This window comes from Chelonoidis abingdonii, chromosome 23 (genome assembly GCF_003597395.2).
Source record: "Chelonoidis abingdonii isolate Lonesome George chromosome 23, CheloAbing_2.0, whole genome shotgun sequence".
NCBI lineage: Eukaryota > Metazoa > Chordata > Testudines > Testudinidae > Chelonoidis > Chelonoidis abingdonii.
Window position 1 is genome coordinate 15,174,205 of NC_133791.1, and position 24,952 is coordinate 15,199,156.

The 24,952-nt window shown below is 41.1% G+C and overlaps 1 protein-coding gene across 2 annotated transcripts in view; it reads left to right on the forward strand.

The window, feature by feature from the left end:
• Positions 1-24,952, forward strand: part of CAPZB (capping actin protein of muscle Z-line subunit beta) — a 105,307-nt gene that overhangs the window by 15,237 nt on the left and 65,118 nt on the right. For both annotated transcript variants that reach the window (XM_032779537.1, XM_032779536.1), the window contains exon 2: positions 12,689-12,778. In XM_032779537.1, the coding sequence (XP_032635428.1) occupies positions 12,689-12,778 (90 nt within the window). The remainder of the gene's footprint in view (positions 1-12,688; positions 12,779-24,952) is intronic.

Consider the following 24,952-nt stretch of genomic DNA (forward strand, 5'->3'; position numbering starts at 1 on the left):
GCTAGTGTCTGGCAGAATACTGAATAGATGCCATGGAGAAATATTAGAGGTAGGGAACAGACTACTGGGGATATGGTAAAGTTAATGGAATTTTAATTCAATGCAGTGCTCTGTCTGAGTACCTTCCCTCCCTAATTGCCTGGAAAGCTAATCTCCATGACATCTTGTTGCTATAGAGGGGATGGAAGCAGGTGGAGAAATTGGGAGTTCTACAATTTAACGGAAACCACTGAATATTATTTATTGTACAGAGATGGCAGTAAACATTCCTTCGGCTGAAATTCTCTTAACCGTAGTTCTTCTCCAGTATGTCATTTTAAAAAGGGAGCAGCAAAGGTGTCTTCTACCTGCAAGCCCTGAGAGTTGGCTAGGATTAAAAAGACAGGCTAGTTGAGATGTAGACTGTATTATTCAACTTTATAAAAACAACAACAAAAACTTTAGTGTTGGCACAACAAAGCTGGAAAATATTAATCAAGAGCTCAGATGACGTGAACAGACTTGAAATCACTTGACTTGCGACCTAGAGAACAGGTCTGCAACTTGAAAATAAATAAACCACCTGTTAGTTGAGTGTTCCTGGTCTTTGAAGATAAGTAGAGTTGTCTAACACCTTGTCTTTTTCAGAAATCTTGCTTTGGGAACTGATTCATCTACATTGGGGGTTAAATGGTGTTGGCTTTTAAAATTGCCTGGGCAGTGTTAGACAAGTCTATATGGAGAGAGCACGGTAGTTCTTAAAATGGTCATGTAGGCCACTCTTAAAATTGTGAATGGTGAATTGATATTCCATTTAAACCAACTTACTGACATACCAGGTGTATCCAGCTGGTGGGAGACTGTGCAGCCAGATAGTTAACCAGTTTCAATACAGAAGGCAGCTGAGTGAGTGAAATTCAAGCTATTTCTGTCACTTTCAGATCACCCAAAGATCTCTTAAAGCAGTATTACTCTGTCCCTCAGTTGCTATCATGCCTGTACTAGGAGTGTCATATCACAGGCACTGTAGGCTGGTTTGGAAAATTAGCGCAGTGTAAGAAGCGTGGGATTAAATTAAGGAAAACCTACTACTTAGCACTGACATAGGTAGCCCAAATAATTGCTTCTCTGATAGCTAGATTGGAGGCTTTTTACACGGACAATAGAGGACTGAAACTACTCGGGTTTTGTTTTTGTTTGAATAGACTACATTATTGCTGAGCATGAACAGGCAGGAGCCATAAAAGCAGCATTAAGCAAACCAGTGCTGTGCAACCTGTGGAGGTAGGTATCTTTTTGCCTCTCCACAGGTGGCATGTCAGTGTCTGCAGACCTTAATCCTTTCAGCTTCTTCAGAAGCATAAGGGCTAGGGTTCCTAAATCAAAGATTAGTCTGTCAAAGGGACAGAATTCAAAGTTTTGTCTGTAAACCTACTTTCTGCATCCAAAGAGGCACAGACCAAAGCTCAATTAATTTGACTTGCAATAGGCTAGTCTCCAAATCTTGTGAATGCACCTTTTGACTTTCTGTACCTGCAGGTGATGGCATTCACTTGTGGAAGATATAGTAGAACCTCAGAGTTATAAACATCTGAGTTAGGAACTGACCAACCACACACCTCATTTGGAACCAGATATATGCAATCCGGCAGAAAGAGACACCCCATAACCCCCCTCCCAAAAAAAGGTACAGAACTATTAAACATAAACTACTGAAGGGGAAATTTAATATATATATTTTTGACAAGGAAAGGAAACTGTTTCTGTGCTTGTTTCATTTAAATTAAGATGTTTACAAGCAGCATTTTCTTCTGCATAATAAAGTTTCAAAGCTGTATTAAGCCAATGTCCTGTTGTAAACTTTTGAAACAACAGCCATAACATTTTGTTCAGAATTACAAACACCTCAGGAATGGAAGTTGTTTGTAATTCTGAGGTTCTACTGTAGCCATTTGTGCAATTTTCTCTGGAAACATTTGAACAGTCTTCTGCAACTGAAATGCTTTCATTTCTTCATGCAAGCAACTGAAGTCTACATTCCATACTGCGTGACCACCTAAAAGCTAAACCAGCAATTCATTGAGCTGATTTCTGAGAAGTGTTAACAGTTTTGCCATTGATACTCAGCCTTTGAGGGCTGCAGGTGCACGTCTTGGCTCTACAAATACCGGCATTTGTCTCTGATTTAAAACCGTATGTAAATTATAATGCAAATTTGGTATAGTGCTCATGCTTGGCAGGCTGCCAATGCACATCTTGCTGCAAAGCTTAAACAGCTGTATTAGAGCTGAAGTTTACTCAGGCAGGGTTGTTTGATCTTAGGTAACTCTCTTGCTGATTCTAGGATACTAGCAACTATTGTATCCTTGGCAGATAGCATTAGCTGTTGGTCAAATTGCTGTTGAGGGCAAAATCTCTTTGAAAAGAATCAGGGTAACCTATAATGCTTTTTGTGCAGTGTGATCTATGCAATCTGCATCCTCTTATGACTGCAGTGTGACTTCTTTTTCTGACCCTGTTTTTATATGCACAGGGTCCTAATGGTAGAGTAAATACCAACAAAGACAGGGTGAACGGTATTTCTGAATGTAGCAATAGGATTTAGTGGGTATTGCAATGAAGTCGCTATCAAAAATGTAACTTCTAATATTGTGAGTCTTGGCAGAGGGCTTCTATTCTGGAAATAAGCCAGGTGAAAGGGGAAGACTGAAAAGAATACCAGATACAGGAGAGAGAAACTAAACAAACATCAAGATAATTCTATAGAAATAGTTAAATTTATTGTTGGCTTTTTCTTCTGTAAGATGGCACTTAAAACAGATGCTCAAGAGAAGAGCCCAGATAGCAAAAACATCTTTACAGGAAACTTATTAAAGGAGCTTTAATCTAAGCTAATGTTCTCATTTGAAGTTCCTATGATCGCTAAATCCTTCAGTGATTTGAGTTGTAATAAAACTTCATTTAGAATTTTCCTCAGCACCCCTGCTCCTCAACTGAAGTCATTACTTGCCATGAGACAGCTTTCTACTATTTGTACTTCATCCAGGAAATACTAAACTCATTAAGTCCTGCAACCCCGAAGAGCTTGGCTCCTCCACCAGGGGGGAGGAGGGTAGTGACTAATCAACACTCAGGCTATGTCTACACTATGAAATTACTCCAATTTTACAGAAGTCAGTTTTTGGGAACAGATTGTATAAAGTCGAATGCATGCATCCACACTAAGCACATTAATTGGCGGTACGCATCCATATTACCATGGCAAGTGTCAACATTCCGAGCGGTGCACTGTGGGTAGCTATCCTACAGTTCCTGCAGTCCCCGCTGCCCATTGGAATTCTGAATTGAGCTCCCAGTGCCTGATGGGGCCAAAAATTTGTCACAAGTAGTTATGGGTAAATGTCATCAGTCGACCCTCCCTCCATGAAAGCAATGGTAGACAATCATTTTGCGCCCTTTACCCTGGATTGCCCGAGCAGATGCCATAGCATGGCAAGCATGGAGCCCATTCAACTCACCGCAGCAGTTATGAGCACTGTAAACACCTCACGCATTATTGTGCAGTTTATGCAGAACCAGAACCTGAAAAACCAGGCGAGGAGGCAACGGCAGCACAGTGATGAGTGATGAGGACATGGACACAGACTTCTCTCAAAGCACGGGCCCTGGCAATGTTGACATTATGGTGTGAATGGGGGAGTTTCATGCTGTGGAACACCGATTCTGGGCCTGGGAAACAAGCACAGACTGGTGGGACCGCATAGTGTTGCATGATTGGGATGATTCCCAGTGGCTCTGAAACTTTCGCATGCGTAAGGGCACTTTCATGGAACTTTGACTTGTTTTCCTTTGCCCTGAACCACAAGAATACCAAGATGAGAGCAGCCCTCACAGTTGAGAAGCAAGTGGCAATAGCTCTGTGGAAGCTTGCAACACCAGACAGCTACCGGTCAGTCGGTAATCAATTTGGAGCGGGCAAATCTACTGTGGGAGTTGCTGTGCTGCAAGTAGCCGATTCAATCACTGAGCTGCTGCTATCAAAGGTAGTGACTCTGGGAAATGTGCAGGTCATAATAGATGGCTTTGCTGTAATGAGATTCCCTAACTGTGGTGGGGCTATACACAGAACGCATATCCCTGGACCGGACCAACAGGGCAGCCAGTACATAAACTGCAAGGAGTACTTTTTCAGTGGTGCTGCAAGCACTGGTGGATCACAAGGGACGTTTCACCAACATCCACAGGGGATGGCTGGAAAAGGTTCATGACACTCGCGTCTTCCGAAACTCTCTGGTCTGCTAAATGGCCTTTTGGGATGGAGGAGGGAGGCTTGAAACATTTGCAGCTGCGGGGGGGGGGGGGGGGGGGGGAGGGAGAGAAGTATTTTAAAAGACCCATTTTACAGAACAATGGGTATACTCTTTCACAGTGAACAACACTATTCACATTATATAGCATGTGTGATTTTTAGTACAAGGTCACTTTTTGATCTTGCATTGAGTGCCTGTGGCTTTGGTGTTGAAGATCAAACACGCTGGGCAGCAGAATTCGGCTTGCAGGCGGCCATGGTAAGCCATAGTCTTTCAGCTTCTGCAACCTTCATAACTGCAGCGCACTCCTTTCCCATACCAAGCAAAGCCTGTTGAGTTTTCCATTTAGGGCTGCAGTTTTCATGTTTAACTTGCAGCAGCAGCAGCAACCAAACTAATCCCCCCCTCATCCTTTTCTCTGGGACGATGGCTTTAACTCTCCCCCCACCACACCCCGTGGCTGGTATCAGGGAAGATTCCTGGTAGCCAAAAGTGAACAGCTCAGCGCCAATGTCCCTTCCCCTTCCCCTTCCCCCGCCCCACCCCACTTGCCTTACTGCAGGGAGGATTTCTTTTCAGCCACAGGCAAACAGCCCAGTAGGAATGGCTACCTATGAATGTCCCCTTAATTAAATTCCCATATTTCAACCAGGTTATCATGAACGATATCACTCTCTTGAGGATGACACAGCGAGATAAAGAATGGATGTTGCTTGAATGCCAGCAAACACTGGGACCATACGCTGCCAGACTTTATCATGCAATGTTTCCAGATTACTTGCTACTAGCGTGGCGTGGTAAAGTGTCCTACCATGGAGGATGAAATAAGGCTGCTCTCCCCAGAAGCATTCTGCAAAGGCTTTTAGGGTACCTCCAGGAGAGCTTCATGGAGATGTCCCTGTGGGATTTCCACTTCATCCCCAGACATGTTAACAGACTCTTTCCAAGTAGCTGTACTGGCCACGAATGCATCCCAATTCCTTAGGGGAAGTTAATCATTAAGAAATGCTGGCTTTTAAACCATGTTTTATATTTCCAAAGGTACGCTCACCAGAGGTCCCTTCTATGGCCTCATGGTCCAGGATACCACCTTGGGAGGGTATTTCAGTCAGGGTGAGAAGAAAACCCTGGCTGTCGGGGAGAACGGTGTGCTGTGTGCGCTCCTCAGCCTTGTTGTCCTCGTCCTTCTCCTCCTCCTCATCTTCCCCATCCGCAAAATCCTCAGGCATGGTAACTGAGAATACCCCATCATTGGAGTCCACGTACGTGGGTGGATTAGTAGTGGTGGCTCCCCTTAAAATTGCATGCAGGTCAGTGTAGAAGCGGCATGTCTGCAGCTCTGTCCCAGAGCTTCCGTTTGATTCTTTGGTTTTCTGATATGCTTGTCTAAGCTCCTTAAGTTTCATGCAGGATTGTGTTGAGTCCCTGTTGTGGCATCTATCCATCATGGCCTTGGAAATTTTTTCAAATGTTTTGGCATTCTGTCTTTTGAAATGTAGTTCTGATAGCATGAATTCATCTCCCCATAGAGCAGTCAGATCCAGTACTTCCCGTATGGTCCATACTGGAGCTCTTTTTTGATTCTGGGACTGCATGGTCACCTGTGCTGATCAGCTCTACACACTGGGCAAACAGAAAATTAAATTCAGAAGCTTACGGGGCTTTTCCTGTGTACCTGGCCAGTGCATCCGAGTTCAGAGCGCTGTCCAGAGCGGTCACAATGGTGCTTTGTGGGATAGCTCCCGGAGGCCAATACCGTCAAATTGCAACCACGCTAACCCTAATTCGAACCGGCGATGTCAATTTTTAGCCCTAATCCCTTCCGGGAGGAGTACAACAGTTGATTTTAAGAACCCTTTATGTCGACACAAATGGCTTCGTTGTGTGGACGGATGCAGGGTTAATTTGATTTTAATGCTGCTAAATTCTGCATAAACTCGTAGTGTAGACCAGACCTCAGTATTGAGTACGAGTTTATGTATCTCCCTGTATCTAAAGATAAGTTCTCAAGACTGTCTAGAAATCTGTAAGGTGTAATTCCTGTTAATGTGTAACTTTATTTTCTCCTTAAGTGAAAATGGAAATCTGGGAAAGATGGAAAGTATGGAAATAAGCTTTGTTTAGATTTCCTAAACTCTCTCCCTGGTTAACTATAGAGTAATCAGATTGACACACACATATTGATGGTCCCCAGAGAACATCTTACTCCTCTTCTTACAGAGGTTGTGAAGACTTTTCCACTATCATGGTGTCCATGAGCAGCCCTTGGAGTTGAACTTGCCAATTCACTAATGTAAAAAAGGATAATAAAGTTTCCTCACCATCTGAAGAGTACATGTGCCACCACCATTTATAGCATCATTAGACACAGTTCGTGTACCTGTGTATGCAAACATCACAGGCAGTTCTGAAACAAAATGGTGGCTCTACAAAATCTGCCTATTTCAATGCACCTTTTAAAAATCCTGCTTGTGCATGTCAGAATTAACAGCAGATCAGCAATATCTGCAAAATGGTACCAGAGCATTTTGATACTCATTTCAAAAGTGCAGTATTTTGAGGTTCTCTTCAATCTTAGTCCTTTTTTGATATTATCTATGGCCAAAATGTAATGGACAAGGCAAATTTTAAGAGATGTGACATGATGAAGATTTGGATCAGAAACCATAATTAACATAAATCCTTTCTCTCCACCTGCACTCTGCATGTGTCCTGTTTGAAGCTTTTTTTCTTCAGACTTCAAAAGGATCAAACCTTTTTTGTGACAGAGATGCTATTACTTCTCCATAGGAATGTGCATAAATGTAAGACACTTAGACAGCAGGATGTCAATATGAGTAACTATGACTCAAACTCTTTGTTTCTAAAGCGGTGACATTAAGGAGGCCAAGCCATTTTCTCTGTGCCTAAGAGGGGAAATGCCATGACAGCATAGGAAACACTGAAAGAAACATTTGCAACAAGCCTGTAACTTACAAAGTCTGCTGGTAAAGCATCTAAACTTAAGGGGGAATGAATCTTAAATGGTGCATTTTTGGATATGTATCTTAAGTAAACAGGTGGACAGACTACAACAGGATTCCTTAACTGCCTTGCTGGGTTACTTTCACTCTTTAATCTGGAAAATCAGATCTGTCTACTGAACACACTGTATTCTAATATTCAGCATTTGGTAACTGATACCATTGTGCCTTTTGCCCATAATCATTTTTGCTAGCCTACGTGTGTGTGTGCGTGCTGTCTCTCCCTTGAGAAGCCCTGTGCTAAATAAACAACTTGCACATGTCTGTTACAACACAACTTCATTAAAATTCGCTATCAAACAGTTGAGTCCAGACCCTTATTTCGAATCCACAAATTGGATATAGTATTGGTGTTTACTCACTATACTCGTATTCCAAAATCCGATCACACTGTAAAATGCTTATTTTAGGCGTCACTTCTTTAGTGAAGATATTTAATGTGGCCTCTCCCTAGTTTTCCAGCCTCCTATTAAACAATTCCAGCTGGCAGAGCAGGAACAAGCTCTTTCCGTAAGCATTCCCACGATCCTTAAGTAAGGAGCATGACCTTGCAACCATGTGCCACTTTCCTCCCTTGACATGAGAGAGTGGGAGGTAAAGACAATACTTGGTTAGAAGGATCCCCTGCCTGGAGTTGGCTGCTGGAGCTGGGCCTTTGTAGGCCCTCTAAACAGTATCTTCCTCTAGGGACTGAGAGGTTAGGAGGGGAAAGCAAATTGGTTTCTTTAAATGTGAAGAATGGAAGAAAACCAAAGCAGACAACTCTCAGCTTGTCAGCTATAGTAGATTCCACTGTTGGGTTGTGAACTTGCACCCATTTGTTACAAAACATCAATTTAAACTAGAGAAAAGGTGCCCTTTAGCTCAGGGGTTCCCAAAGGTGGGCTGTGACAGTCCCAGGTAGGCCATCATATGCAGAGTTGGGGGAGGGGCGGGCATTGCTCCCTAACCGAATACCTTGGCAGAGTGGTGGCCAGTGTTGGCCCCAGCCCAGGACTGGAGGAGCCCAGCACCTCTGGTGGGCAGCAGAGGGTAAAGCAGAGCCATCAGACAATAGGCAGAGAGCAAGGAAAAGGGGCCAACCCTGAGAGGTGGCAGCTCCCAGGGTGGCTGAAGAGTTCATGGCTGTTCCCTCTTAAAGCCACTGTACTCTGTAATCTGAGGCTGTTGGGCCCACTGGAGTATCAGCCCCATGGCCCTCCCAAGGACCAGGGCTAGACAGAGCTGTTGTTTGTGTTTCTGCCTGGACAGTGCCGTGATTGGGACCATCAAGGTAGTGTCTGGGCTGGCCCGTGCACCTGCCTCTGCCCAGCAGCGGTGGTCCCCAAGCCCTTCCCTTGTTCCTGGGCAGGGGATGCCTGTGAGGCACTCCAGGGTACTGGGTGGGTGACTGGGACAGGGCTGCCAGATGACGAGCTATACAGGCTGTTAAGGTGGAGGGTGTCAGTGCAGGCTAGCTGTGGCACCTGTTTGGCCTCTCTTGCTGGCCCTGGTCCCTGCTGAGGCAAGGGGCTGCACATGTCCTGTGGGGTCCACTCCCTGACAGACTCACGTTAACAGTGGGCCACAGCTATTGCAGCTGTACAGGTTGGCCTTATGGAAAAAAGTTTGGGAACCTCTTAGCTGCTGATCTTAAGCATCTAGCTTGCCTGATGAAAGTTTACTTTTACCATATAGCAAGAGGAATAATGAGAAGTGAATTCTAGGGCTGTAATGTCACAGCAAGACATCCTTTAACAGTATTTGGAATGGATGTCACTTCCTAATGTATATCTTTAGGTTTTGTAATCTGTGCGATTTTAGAGAAGAGAATTTCATACCATTCTTTGCAAGGCTTTCCTCTGTCTATGGCTTGGATACACTTGCATAATGGAGATGTGAAATGTATAATATTTCTCTGATTCCTTGCTGGAAGGCATTACTGGAAGTTTCTGTTTAGAGACAAATGAAGCTCTCATGTAGTCTTGGGAAAAACATCTTGTGCCTGTGGTGAAGCAGTGACGTGTTGTTGTTGGGTTTTTTTCTTCCTCTTGTGTGAAGTGTGGATCTATAAACCATAAAGCCAAAGAACTTTTTCTGCAAAGCAACAAGAACACATACTGGACCATTATTCAACCTTTTGTTTATCTTCATTGAAAGATAGTGGGCTGCTCTAGATTACTGGGTTTTTCTTGCTGTGCTTGCCATCTGAAGAGCAGGGACATGCTCCTTAATACTGAATGAATGGACAGTGACCACTGTCCATGTGCTTCCCTTCTGTGTGGTGTGAGTTCTGTGAACAAATCCTCTTGAAACAGACAAGCATAATGGCTGGAGTTGACAATAAATATCTAACTATCTCTTACTTGCATAGTTTACAGGCATACCTAATATCAATAACATTTAATGGTCTAGCATTCCAGTCTAGTTACCATATTCTCATTCCTCAAAGTGGAAATCAGGCTTTTTGTAGGAAGTACCTGTGTTCAACTCAAATCCCAGAGTTGCTATTTAAAACAAGTAATTAGGTTTTGTTTAACTGATAGGGCCACGTTTGCAACTTGTAGACCTAGAGCTGGATACCTGTAACTTAAATAATGGCAGATGAAATCTGAAAATAGGAGCATCCCGGGGTCTTTCTGTGAGTTTCTGAATCCTTGTCTAGAAATCTGACTTGTCCAGTTAACCCCATAGCAGCCTAGTTTGGCTAGACTTGTAGTGCCCTAGTTTAAGTTCATAATGGAAAGCAAATCTGTTTTATCAGTCTCCCGCTTGTCAGCTAAGATGGCATAATTCCTCTAAATGGTTAGCTTGGAAACATTCCCTCTTCTCGCAAACTATACTCGCCATTGGCTTTTAGTGGAACTTGCACACATCAGTTGCTTTTTGAAAATGGGACTTAGATTTTTAAGGTAAAATTTTAAAAAATGCTGATTAGCCTAATGCTGATGTGGAGAAATACTCTTTAGAAGTTAAATTTGCACCTTGCAAAGCAATCTGTAATCGGCTTTAAGGTCGGCTAAAGAACAGTCAAACGCAGCAGGATTGTTGGAGGTTTCTAAAAGCAGCGCTAATTAGCTAGCTCTTTTTTTTTTTTTTTTTTTTGGTAGTGAATGCTATGGATGGAAGTTTTTGATTTTATTTGCTGTGCATAGTAACTGTCTGCTAAATTTGGAGCTCCCTTCCTTCCTAGTTTCTAGGGTGCAACTGTAGCAGAGAGGAGGAACTCCTTGGTTCCCTCTAAGGTAGTGCAGGTGCTCTAGTACTGTTAACTCGGTTACTTAAATAGTCAAAAGAACAGGAGTACTTGTGGCACCTTTAGAGACTAACAAATTTATTTGAGCATAAGCTTTCATGGGCTGCATAAATAGTCAAGATGCTCTTTGAAAATGGGAACTCTGAGGGTTTGGGGAAAGCATTAGAGAGAACTAAAACTAAGAGCAATGTATGTGACACTGGAAATTATTGATAAATGAAGAACCAGCCTATTCTTAAATTCAGTGGAATTATGACCTGGTGAACCAAACTATGAGCAAAAGTGGTGTTGAGATTATCTCTGATTCCACTGGATATAGCTTGTACAGTGCTGCAACTTCTGCTGATGCATTCCTACTAATAAATGTATGTTTGTACCTTGTTCCTGCCATATCCTCAACTGGTAAACCTACTGTTGCAGAAATGTTCTGAAATAAAGGGCACACTTGAGTGTGGCTGCAGATAAATTATTAATCAGAAATTAATATTTGGCATTAGTTAAATATAGGAATTGGATAAATTGGAAGGGTCATGTTAATATGGTATTTGGTCACTTTTGCATTGCACTAGAAAGAGATGATACTAACCACTAAAAAAAAAAAATTGGAAGTTGCTGGTTTCTTGTAATGAATTGTGTCTCCACTTACACTAAAGAGTAAACACTTCACAGTACAGTATGTGTCTTCATGATTAATCTCCAAGGGAGGGCAGAGGGGAAACACTACAGAGAGCTCTGATTTCCACAACTTGTATATCTAAGAATTCAGTCCTAAACCCTATGCTTGGCTTGCATTTCAGTTTAGTACAAATGATGAAATGCTGATCCTATTTGAGGCCTAATTTAGGCCATTGGTTTTCTATGTAACTGATGTGTACGGTGCAATAAACACAACCAGGTAATATGGAAAAAATCATTGATTAACTGTAGAAGATGGATGTTTTGAGAACAAGAGATGTGTTTTTGTGCTGCTGCCTGAAGGTCTGGTTGCATCTAGTGTCATTCTGCCTTTATATCAGGAGTAGTCTATGTATTTCTTGTTCGTATTTTTATTTAGATGTTTTGTGCGTCCACAGTTTAAATAGTGTATATTATGGTGTTACCCAATAAGTCACACAAAGCAGTGTTGGAACACACAAGGCTAACACATCTACTGAAGGAGAGCCACAACCTTGTCAGGGCAGTTAAATTACAGACCCAACTACAGGAGGTGGGCCTCAAAGTATGCATGTGTGTCTGAACTGATCAAGTACCTCTGTTTTCATTAGTGAAGGATGGTAATGAAGGGCTCCAACAGGGCTTTAATCCATTACCTCAAGATGCAGAGGTGTCATAGTATGTTTGTTCTTAATTTGTGCAATGTCTTCTGTATTATCATGCACAGGGTTCAGGGCAAGGCCAATTATTTCCACAGATCACTTCCATATGTATGATCTGGGCAACTCTTAGGCTGTTTGGCCTATTTTGACTTAGAATAATATCAAGCAGGCCTTCTTACCTATTCTGCTTCACCTATTCTGCTTCACCTTCTTGGTCAGTTTCGGTACGTTAGTGTCTTCTAAAAGATTAAAAGAACTGGTGTACTAGATGTATTGATGGAGCCCTGATAAGTGTCTGCTACACTTGGATCAGAAGCTGTTAGTGAATGGTGGTCAACTGTGATTAGCGTCAAGCTTGAATTTATCCCTGATAGGCATTTTAAGCCCTGACCTAATATGGTGGCTGAAGTCTTGTTAACTTGCAGTAGCATTAACTGCCACTTGGAAAAAACCCATGATTCTAAAGATCTGAACAGGAAATATCAAAAATAAGCTGGTTTGCATCCTCTTTTTATGCCATTTTCAATAATGCAGAAGTAAGTTCTTATACTGTAGGGAACTCATGCAGTGTAATATGAATTGTTAGTTGTCTGGTATAGCCAGCAGTTACTAAATTCCATTTTAAATGTGTATGTATGTCGTTAAAAGGTGACACACTTTGAAACTGGAGCCAAAGCCTCTAGCCATATGTAGAACAGTATTGTGATGCAAAGCAATTAAAGTGCTTCTCTTTGTTTAGCTGTGATGCATTGTCTGCATTTATAGTCTGAACAAACACTGCTTTTCTGCACTAGTTGCAAGTGATGAATTTTTTCTTTTCCCCAGAGTGACCAGCAGCTGGATTGTGCCTTGGATTTAATGAGGCGTCTGCCTCCCCAGCAGATAGAGAAAAACCTCAGTGACCTGATTGATTTGGTAAGTGGCATTAATGGGTTCAAACACTACAGAGCATCAATAGGGGGCAGGAGAGATGTGGTTTATTATGTCACCATTTGGAAGTGTGGTGGCTTTGTTTGTTTGTAGTTCCTTCTCTGCAATCAACTGAACATATGGCTTTGGCAGTGCATAAGAGGTAGGTTCCAGACCTTGTTGGGAAAGCCACTTCTCGCGCTCTCTCTCAGACCAGTTCGCTTTCCTTAATTTCTTATCGGAAGTGGGTGTTCCTCCTTGAATTTTTTTATCGTTAGAGAACTTTCTGAAGGGGGCACTAGATGTGTGCATGCATGTTTAATTCTGGGTGAATAGGCATTAGCAACACAGAATGCAGGGTCATCACAATTTTAAAGACCATACTCAACCATGTAACTTCTTTGCTATAGTTCATCAAAACGTCATATGATGCACTTCCCATCACTACTTACCAGGATATTTGTATAATGAAGGCAGTCTGAGTAGCATCTGTGCTAGTCCCAAATGTGTTTTGTGCTGCCACAATTTGCAGTCTGACACAAGTGCCTCTTCTGTGGTTAGAGCAGTGATTCTCAAACTTGTGTACTGGTGAATCCTTTCACGCAGAGAGCCTCTGAGTGTGAGCGCCCCCCCCGCCCCCGATGAATGAAAAACACAATTTTTATATTAAATGCTGGAGGCAAAGTGGAGGTTGGGGGTGGAGGCTGACAGCTTGTGCCCCCATGTAATAACCTCATGACCTGAGGGGTGTCAACCCCCAATTTGAGAACCCCTGAGATAGTGTTGTCAGGTATTCAAATGCCAGTGAATTAATTGGATTACTGTAGGCTGGGTATTTAGCATATGTTGCTGTGAGGACCCCATTTTTAAACTTCAGAAGAGTAGCCCATTCTTTAGGGGGTCTATTTCTACTGCTGACAAATGCATGCTCAAATGGCTTGAGGGTGAATATGAGTACTTAGTTGGAATATTCTTCTAACAAACTTGCAAGAGTGTTGGGAAGCTTAACTTTTCTCTGGAAAGACCTTAGGTTTACTTATGTGTTAGAAATGCAAGTTGTTGATGTGCTGGTATGGTGCATGCTCCAAGGGAATTGCTATAACGCTAGTATATGAAGACTTGGAAACATGGGATTTCTGAAGAGTATCAAATACTTCAAACGGAAAATGCAGACCACATGGTGTGGAGTCATTCCAGTGAACGTTTTAAAACTGGTTTAAACTTTGCAAGTGGTCAGGTGTCCCTTCTTCTCCCAAAGTATGTTTCACTTTCCTGGTGAATTACTGTGGATGGAAACACATTTCTTGGGGGGGAGGGGGGGGGGAAGAAAACATAATTAGATCCCTCCCAGACTGTACAGGTACTTGTCTAGTCACTTTCTTTTATCTTGGACTCTACTAGTAGAGTCTCTTACTACTTCAAGTACAAAGGACTGTACTAGTAATCTCCCTGAAAACTCTGGATTTGTCCCCCTCCCCCCCATCTCATTTATAGAAAATCTAAACAGATTCAGATTCCCAGAATGAGTGTATTTCTCACATCCTATTTTACTATGATGGCTGGCAAAACGGATTGTACTTTCTTGAAACATGTACAACAATCCAAAGATGCTTTCTTTGAGTTTGATATTTTGACCTAGGCTTGCTTGTACTGCAAGCTTTGGGGGGCAGGGCTCGCTCTCTCTCGAGAGCATCTTGCAGACCAAGGCCATGTTACTGTAATATAACATTCAGGTTAAGAGGGGGAGCTTAACATAATCCGTTGGCAAGAAGAGTCCAATCTGAGTACATGTTTACACTGGCACACTTTGAGCCCTGCACCAAGGAGTTCACTTCTCAAAGATAACATTTCTGCAGATAGTCACAACTTAACTTAAACCCGTGTTTCTTGCTTTAAAAATCAAGTGTCTGAGTTGCTTCTCATGTCTGACAGAATAGTTGCTGCTTAAGATCAGTTGAACCCATTACCTATGTCTGGAGGGCTGCTCCTATGTAGCTGGGCAGGTCTGTTATAAAGTATTATGACTGGCCCCCAGGTCCTTTTTGGATAAGGTCGTATGTCACGGAAACTGTTCAGATCTGTAGTGTGTAAGCAAGTCTTGTAAGTTAGTGCAATTGTGTGCGCTTGGGAACTAGGGGTGGTGCAGAAAAGGAAAAGCCCTTGCGACTTGACCAGGATTTTGATATTTGATTTAGTATGTTTTCAGCATATTCGTCCTTCAGCAACTGGAGGTACCCTCTGGAAATAGAAACTGCAAGAGGGGCTGCAAGCTGTTGAAATGCATATGCTGATCTGGGTTAGACCGAGAACTAGATTGCGGGTCTAGATTAGTCACAGACTAGCTGTGTGCACGACTAGCAGATTCAAGGCTATTTTTAAATATTAAATCTGTCTGAACTGATCACCATCCTAGCCATTATCAGTTTTGTTTCCTACCATGAAGCCAATAGTAGGTTTTAATGTGGGCAAGGGTATTCACTTTAATAGGCTAAATGGAAGAAGGTTCTTGTGGGAGAAACAACTCGGCAGATGAAGGCTGATCCAGATAGAACAGAAAGGAAAAGGTAGGAGTGCAATGTGAAAAGTTCAATGGGCCTCATGTAGTGTAAATTGTTCAGAATAGCTGTAGTTGAGGCTGCAGAAGTTGGAAGCAAGTTGTGGGTTTAGGGCCCAGACAAGTGATCACATAGTGTGGATGTGAAAGTAAAGGACAGATCTTGAAATGCTGGAAGAAGAAATGGCAAGATCTGGATGGGACCTAGATGTGTACTGCCAGGTTGTGGACCTGAGCTGTTAAGAGGTGATACTGGGGAGGAAGAGAGAAGACTCTTTGGAAGGGAAGTTTAGTAGCTCAGTTTTGATCCAGTTGATGGCAAAGGTTCTTGAGCCAGCTGTCAGACATGGAATGAGATGGAAGGGAATAGCTCAAGAATAGTCAGTCATTGGGATTAAAATGGAGGATACAGTCATTTAGTGATGGAGACACCATGGACTGATCCCTGCAGGATCCTTTCCAAAAGTGAAAGAGCAGAGGAAGACCCATCAAATGAGAACAAAAGGATTGGAGACCCAGAAGATGGAGTGCTGCCAGCCACATCTAGACACCAAGATTTTAAGAGGAGATGGTATATTACTTGGTATCAAGCTGTAGGGAGATACAGGAGAAGGTCCTGTGTACCTTTTTTGTGCCCCAGAGGTACCTAGAGTTGAGGTTCCTCACTACCACCTGCGCTTACTGTGAGGGAATCTTGTCTGCCTGCTGCAGATCACCTCCCTGACTCCACTAGCCTGTGACAATGCAAGCATGCAGGCTTCATTCTGTATAAGTTAGTGATAGGCACATACCAACCTGCAAGTCTTCCAAGTGTCCCTCTGGAGTGCCTAGCCCCTGTTTCACTGAACTATGTTCTTCTACTCCCAAAGGAATAGTACACACAAGTTTATACAAGATTCAGTTCAGGATCACCACTCCGCATAACGTATGACATCTAAATGTGTTTATTTTTAAAAACCAAACCAAACCACAGTCTACCAATTGTTTCCAATATTCTTTCTTACTGTCAGTTACCTATAAAACAATCATAATATGCTTTGTAGAACCTAAAGTTAACTCTAAGACATTCCCCTATTTCCTACAGGATAGTTTAATTCAAATACTTTTTCAGCACTTTCAGCCAGCATGGCTGAGATCCCCCTTTCTTAAGATCAAGCCTGCTGGCAGCTTGTTTCCACAGACTGAAGGATGCCAAGGCATCTCTCTGCATCCCTGATATAGGAGAACAGACCTCTGCTCTTCACCTGAAAACAGCTACCCCCTCTTGACTGCCTCCTTTTTAATTTCCTTCTGAAGTGTCCAAAAGCTCTTCATTAGCATTTGATTCAGTATCCTAACACTTCTGTTGGAAGATACACAATGATCCACCAGGAAGCTAAGCGTTGTCCACATCCTGTCTGGAGACGTTTGTCTTTGGGAAACAGTACCTATGAGTGACTTGCCTTTAACTACAGGACTTGGGGAACATAACTTTCAGCATTTATCTTCTTGCATATTTTCCATGCATCTTGCAGTATTATGGTGACCATTGTGACGTATGCTTTCAGTAGAGACCTTACATGATCCCCTCTGGTGAATCCTTCTGCCAGTAGGTATCAGAAAGTTCTTAGTTTGATTTTAAGGATCTTTACTTTTGACCTAAGTTCTTAGGCAAAGGAATGCTGCTTATCTGTAAGTTTTTTTAGTTATTCATGGAAATATTTTTCGTCATTTTGTGTGTACAGTGAAATCGACATTAACCAGTACTTACAGATAAAAATCTAAACCTTCCAGGTCTTGCTATAAGATTTTAAGAGCAGTTTCAGCAGAGAAGTTTCTTGTGATCTCCAAGACACTGCTTTCCAGAAGTTTCCTAAAGCTAATGCTGAAATGTACTGAATCAAAACTCAAAGCACTGTCTTATTCGTAAAGATAAAGTAATTCTTGATCTTGCTGCTGCCTCAGACTCAGTATGTTGAATCTAAAGTATAATTGTGTGTTCAGTCTCATTTTAATCTCACAATGAGTGACAGGTCACTAATAGCTGATAAATTCAGGAAAAAATAGACTATGCCTTCACTTAGGGTTTCCTGAACCTGTGGAATTCAGTCACATGAATTCACTGGTATAACATGGCTGGCTTTAAAAAAAGGCTGGATAAATTTCCTGATGATAGTTAAATAAGCTAAGATCAAGGTAATCAAATTGTGTGTCAGGATGTAAGCTCTTTATTGCAGGGGTCAGGAGGAATTTTTTTCCCTGCCCACTCACAGGTATAGACCTTTGTAATTGGCTGGATTTGCATCACCTGGGTTTTTGGTCATCTCCTGAAATCTCTTGTCCCTGCTGGAGGCCAAAGGTAGGATGTAGACTCATTGGTCTCAGTGATCTGACTGCTTTAAATCTCTTGCTTCTTGTGAAGCTTTGAAGAATAAACAGTTATTAAAACTTGAGCCAGTACAAGAAATATCCAGAACAAGTTGTCTAGGAAACTCTATGGGAAGTCTTTGATTTAAATAATTGGTGTTAGTCTCTTAATAGCACTGAAAATTGTTGGTTACCTCTAAATGTTTTTGAACGAATTGCTTTTTGGAAGGTGCTTACTAGTGCTCTACATGCTTTCCATCAGCAACACACTCTGTGGGCTTCGTGTTCATATTGAAAAGGTAATATGAAACAGACTAGTTTGGACCATTCCTGTTTAGAATACAAGCTCATGGGATGTGATATTCCCCCACTAGTGATAGTGCAGTCTCTGCTGGAGACTAAACATGAAGCTGTCTCTGAAATTCATTAGAACATCTCCCCGTCAGGCTAGCAGTGTCAGAGATTGGCATAGGGTAAGGGTTCAGCAGAGTGTCACTTGGTCACCACTCCAAAAGCCAGAGGTCTGCACTGAAGGTGGATTAAAAATCAGTTAAGTATCAGAGGGGGTAGCCGTGTTAGTCTGGATCTGTAAAAAGCAACAAAGAGTGCTGTGGCACCTTAAAGACTAACAGACGTATTGGAGCATATGGGTGAATACCCACTTTGTCAGACGCATGTAATGGAAATTTCCATTACATGCGTCTGACAAAGTGGGTATTCACCCACGAAAGCTTATGCTCCAATACGTCTGTTAGTCTTTAAGGTGCCACAGCACTCTTTGTTGCTTTTTAAAAATCAGTTAGAAAATTTTTTAAAGTACTATTTAATACCTATATTCTTAAATAATCCTCTTTACATTTTATTTGAAAGTATGACACTGTTAATACCTTAGTTTATTATGTACTAATTTTAAATAGGCGGCATCACTACCTTCAAATTTTAATGAGTTAAAAGATGCTGTTTAGATACTGAATCAAAGGAAAACATCTTTAACTTTTGAGATCTGGTCAAGTTCTATAATTCAGTAAATGGTTGTGACCTCTAATATCTCTTTTAATTCTTTACAGTGGAGTGCTGGTATTTACATTTTTCCTAATATAATTACTTTCAGTTTTTCTTCAGAAAAGATTCTGCCTTAAGTACTGTTTTTCAGTTTAGTTAGTAGGTGCAAAGAGTATTTTTTTCTCTTGACTAGTTGATTCAAATTTCAGAAACTGAATAGGAATTGGAAAAGCAGGAAAGCTTGTTTTTCCTCTTCCAATCTATCAATAAAAGCCAGGTGGGAGAGGAGGAGTGCCTTTGAAGTCAAGGAACTGAAACATCAATTCACTAACTACAGTTAGTGCTTCCTTAGTTTAATCATTTTAAAATGCAAAACACATTTCGATGGTTTTTAATGTGTCCAATATATTTAAGGTAATTGTTTATTAAATAAACAAAGTGCTGTTTGTGCATTTTCAATTTAATTCCAGTTTCCACCCCAATGTGGCCTGCCACGAATCACCAGTGTAAAAACAAAACTCCTCTTCCTCCTCCCTCCCCCCGACTATTCTAACGTAAGAAAAAATGTAGAAACGGAGTATCTGAATAAATGTATGTTGACTTTTATATAATTACTTAAATACAGATAGTGTTGCCTCCTGGTTAGCAAAAAGCATCAAACTTAGTGGCAAGGCAATATTTAGTTGCTAATCAAGATGCTTTAATGGTTATACCAACCAATTTGAATCTTTCTTTAGGAAGATGGATTTTAAGTACAAATGCAAAACAAAATTAAAATTTATTTTGAATCAAGGTTTCCTGCTTGGTGAATTTAAATCAGATTTTAATCCTCTCCCTACCCTTGCCTGCACTTAACTTGCATTTATTTCCATAATTTACATTAATTTTGTCCACTTGTACTCCCATGATACATTTTAATACCAAAATGTGCTTCTCGCCATAAGTGTGAGATTAACAGTGCTACTCTTTCCAAAATCATGTCAGGACCCCTCAAAACTGAGACTGTTAGTCTTGATTTATGGTGAGGGTGGGTGGGTTTTTTTGGCTGCTTTAGATCCTTTGGAGTGCATGTCTTCAACTTTTTCACTGTAACGTTGTAAGGGTAGGAACTTCATTTAGTTTTAAATGAAAGCTCAGATTCTCAATCACATGACTCCATGAGTTGGAGCTTTGAAAAAAAAATTTAAACGTATGATTAAATGGAAAGAGATGCTGCTGCTGACATGTAATCTTAGAGCTGTCTCCTTCTTTTTCCATCCTGTCTGTCATCTTTCCTATGTTCCCTGCTAAAACCACTTCTGTCCTTCCTGTTCCTACCCAAACTTCTTTTCTGGCCTTTCTTCAGCTCTTTTCCAGTTATCCCAGGTTACTCACAATCTGGAGAGCTCTTCTTTTCCCTCTTCAAGGTACTGACAATAAAGGGGCTGTGTTCCCCTTTAGCCCAGCTGATATTTATTACTTAGTTCTATTAGCAACTCTTAGGCACCTGCCTGAACAGCCACGTCACTTCCAGTCTATTTGCCATGGACTGTATGCTTGCATTAATTGCGGAAATCTCTCTTTTTAGGACTGTCATTCTGAATCAAACTTGAAAGAGTGCAAACGCAAGGCATTTACTATGTTTTTGAAATGCAATATCAATTTTCAAAAAGCTTGCTCACAGCCCACCTTCTCCTGTGATGCCTATGAAAAATTTTCTAAAGGGCCTAAATGACTTGTTGTCCCGCGGCATTCTGAAAAATTTACCCATGATCCTGTGTGCCATCTTGCAGTTGGGTTTTGTACAGATCAGTGTCATAGCCAACATACTGCTAACAATATTACAAAACTAAACAGAAGAGAAGGGTCTTCCGTGCACGCAAAAGTTTCAGTAACCAATGTGTCAGAAACTAACATCTGTAGGTTTATGTTTTGTCTAACTGTTCAGAAGTACACCAGTATTAAATTCCCTAGTTTCAAATTCTATCACCTTGACAGGGAGAATCTATATGCTGCTCATTTAGTGTCTTAAAAAAAATTCAACAACTCATTGCCAACATGAGCTTGCATAGCCCCTCAAAACTAACTGTATATTACTGCCATCAAGTGTTGTGTTGAGTGCAGAAAAGGGTCAGACTTGAACATGAAATAATAAGGTAGGAAGAAGAGTGAAACTTTTTGGGGTCACTGGCTCTCATCAGACCAAACACTTTTCATTCATTAGCAAAACTGTTTGTGGTTTGCCCTTTTGCCACATCTGTTGTTGCTTTCTCCCACTACAGAGACTACAATTAGAGTTCATTAAAGACCTTGTCAATCATGAGACTCAAGTCCTGCCTGAAAGAAGCTGTGTATGGTGCTGGTAATGTGCCTTGGCATCGAACACTCTGCTTAGCATTTAATGAGTAATTATTTGTAAACAGACTACTCGCAGGCTGTCAATGCACAAGATAACTTTAAAATCACTTTGAAAAAAGGCTTTAGGGTAGGAAGCTGCTACTTTTTGAGGATCATTAGCTTAAATTAGAACAGTGTTCAAGCACGCTTAAGCAGGAAGTTAGGGTAACTGAAGCCTTGAAATGTGTACCTGACAGCAATCCATGGGGTTTGTTGGTGTTTAAGAGGTACTGTATTTGTCATTAAACTGTTCAGTGTACACTTAAACTGAAATGGGATGATGATGGTGGACCAAGTGGGACAACCTGAAAACATTAATACAATTCTTATAACAGTATCTGCAATGTATTTGCTTTAACTCATAACCTGTAGCCTCAATTCTTTATTCTCATAGGTTGGTGTTTTTGTTGTTTGTGAGAAAATAACTTGTGCTGTCAACAATGCTTTTCACCTCTATAATAATAAAAATAAATCCTTAAAGCAAGCATGCCTCTACTTTCTTCCCTCTACACCAAACTGGCAGGCAGATTTCTCTAGAAAGGGAAATAGTAAATGAAACACCTTCTGGATGATAGTTGATTTGTAGCATGAATATGGTGGATCAAATTATTTGACCTAAAACATGGTGTTAGATTTGGGTGGGGAAGGGGAGAGAAGCTGGTGGTCTTCATGCTTGGTATAGTTTTAGAGTAGCTGGATGGTTATCTTAGCATGCTCAGAGTAATAGCTAAATATGACAGGGAAGCATTATGAGGCCTGTCTAAAAGTTGATGATGCCCATTGAAATTAAGAGGAGCAGTTGTCACCTTCTGAAACACGATTTCTGAATCATTGTGCTTATGGCAGGAGAACATTCCATGGATACAAATGTGTTTTAAAGTTTCTGTCCTTGCAGGCTGACTATCTGCAGGAGCTTAGTTTCTGCAGACGGCTCATCAGAAGAGTGCTGACATGGTATACTACCTAGTACAGAGTTAATGTACTCTTCCCATAAGGAGGGAAACATAGTAAAAGGAAAAATGCAGATCAAGAAGTAGCTCAAATGCTTCATGTATGTTCCAAGATATTTAAAAGATGAAGTGTGTTCTGGAATAGTTTAAGCAATTCCAGTGTTTACAATGAATGCATGGCTACTTCCATTCTTCAGATCTTGGGTGAATGTGCTCTTAAGGACCCAGGTTATAATAGCAGTGTAAAAATAGGAATCCGATGGAAATGAGGTGCCCCTCTTTAGTCTGAGAGGATTGTTTTTGACTCTGGTACTTCAGCTCTGTAGATCTTCTACTCTCTACCGGTTTAAAAGACTTCAGAAATGGGTATTAACCTTGATTTCCCCCTTAGCACTGTTACTAGGTTATCCCTGCTTGCTTTAGTGGGGTGACTGTCTAGACTTTTGTGGGCTTGCTTGGTCAGGAAGCTAGAGCATTAACCTTCACTACTTTTCAGTATGCTGTCTAATCAGGCTTTCCACTAGTGCCTCCATGCCTGAAGGATTTTCCTGTTGAATACTTAATCTGGATGTTAAGCTGGCTGGATTCTTTACTCTAAGTTGTACATATATAGACTGAGAAAATTTGGATCCAGGGAAACAAGGATACTACTTCCTCTGTAAAATAGAAGATTTTAATTAAAAGCAATACACTTCTTGGCTGCAGTGGACAAGCAGATTGGCCAAGGGAATTAGTTTTGCTTACAACCACAACTTCATCAGTCTTCCAGGTATGATTACTTTGTCTGTCTGATCTACCAAAATGAAGAAAATGCTGCTTAAATTCTTCTTGACTTTGGTTTATAAGAAGGGTTTGCAAGCTGTTTAGACTTTTTTTTACAGTAGAAAATTAGTTTATTTTATTTATTCCCCACCCACCCCGCCGCTGTAGAAGAATCTTTAAAATGCTGAGGGGAATGACCTAAACAGTGAAAGTTGAGCCTCTGAGGGATTGTCTTTGGTGGCGGTGGGGAGCTATATACCATTACAATTATATCTGTCTGGACACTGAAGTATGCATGGGGAGTGAGAGGAATACGATTATGCTGGTAAAGTCCCCATGCAGACGAGCCTTCAGATTAGTATGAAATTTTAGTCCATTTAAAAATAGTTTTAAATATCTATAACATCAATTATTCTCCTTTTTAGAGAAGGAAGATCTTTGTTCATCTTCCATCCTTTCAATTAAGGTATTGAAAATAACCAAGATGCTCTGAAATGTCAGTGGATCAGCTTATGAAAGTGCAAGACTAAAGTTGATATTCCTCATATTTCCAAGGTGGAAAACAGGCAAACTTGACAATTTCGGGTCTTTGATGTATAAAGTAAAAAGGTACAAGCTCAGCTGTAAAAAACCAAACTGCCTTACTGTAAAGAAGGATGGGTAACAGTCTGTCTTGATTTGAAGTAATTGAGTTACCTGCATGATGGAACATCTTTTGAACAGATGGAGATGTATCAGAGATGTGTTTTTGAATAGATGATCCTGCTTGGTTTTAACTAGTCATCTTCTAAAGTTGAAGGCTCCATATCAAGTAGAGGGCATTACCCAAATCTCTACGTTAGCATTCACAGTACTTCAGGCTTTCTCTTCTCCTTAAATGTAAACCTTGGTAAGCTGTTGCTGTCTCTCATTCATTCATGCTCCAGTGCAGTGGAGCAACAAATGCAACTATATATGCTTAACTCCTATTAGAATAGGGCAGTGGTGGGAACTAGAATACACCGATGTCAAGATACTTTTTAAAACTACACTGAGCCTCAGGGCAGGTCTACACTAGAAGTGCTACCTCAGCACATTTATGCTGATGATGGGAGAGCACTCTCCTATCGGCATAATAACTCCACCTCTGTGAGAAGCGGAAGCTACATAGCGCCAGTGTGGACAGCACTTAGGTCGCTGTAACTTGAGTCGCTCCGGGGAGGGGTCTTTTTCACACCGCTGAGTGATGCAAATCAGATCAACTTAAGCAGTAATATAGATCTGCCCATAGTGGCCTGTGGCTCTATTCTGATTCTCCAAAGATGGCTGGGGAAGCCAAATGAATTCTTATTGACAATAGTGTCCTCAGAAACCAGAGCTTATTTAAACCACTTATTTAGGTATTCCCTCACCCCAGCAAGGAAGGGGAAAATAGACAGCTCAATAGGCTCTACAGGCAGTTCCCTAATTTAAACGACCCCTGAACAGTGTTCATGGTGCTTCTGCCACAAATCTTTTTATTCTTAGCAAGTCTCCTAGTAGACTGAAAGCAGTCTCTGTCTGTACAGAGTACTCGGGTAGTATCCAAGAAGGTGGTTTGAAGTCAGAACACGGGCAAATGTTTGGGCTTGTATTCAGCTTTAATGTAAGTCTTTCTCCAACCGTGAGTGATTCTTTCAGTTTCCAGATTGTCCTTGCCAAATACAAATCAAACAATTGTTGTCGTATTAATGTTGGAACTCTCTGCACTACACATGAAGGTTTTTATGGATGCCTGAAGTCTCAATAAAACACATTATGGATAGTCACTTGAGATTTTTCATTCATTCTGCAAGATGGATAAGAATTTGAAAAATAGCCTGGACAGAGGACTACTTACTTAAGTCTATGGACAACTGATAAGATTAATTTGCCCTAGAGCTATTAAAATTTAACTCATTAAATTAATGCACGTGATCCAGGGATCCAGGCTTCAGTTATTTTGAATGAAATCTTTTTTTTTTTTTTTTTTTTTTTTTTTTTAGGTCTATGGGTGACTTGCTTAAAATAACTAACTTTAAGTGGTGGTTTCTTCTATATATGAGAAATTGAGTTCTGACATTGGTCTGTGAAACTTCAGATTGTATACTGCAGAAGTAGTACATTTAATGGCAGTGTTGTGGGGTTGTTTCCCCAGAGCCTATTTTACATAGATGTAAAAATTAATATAGT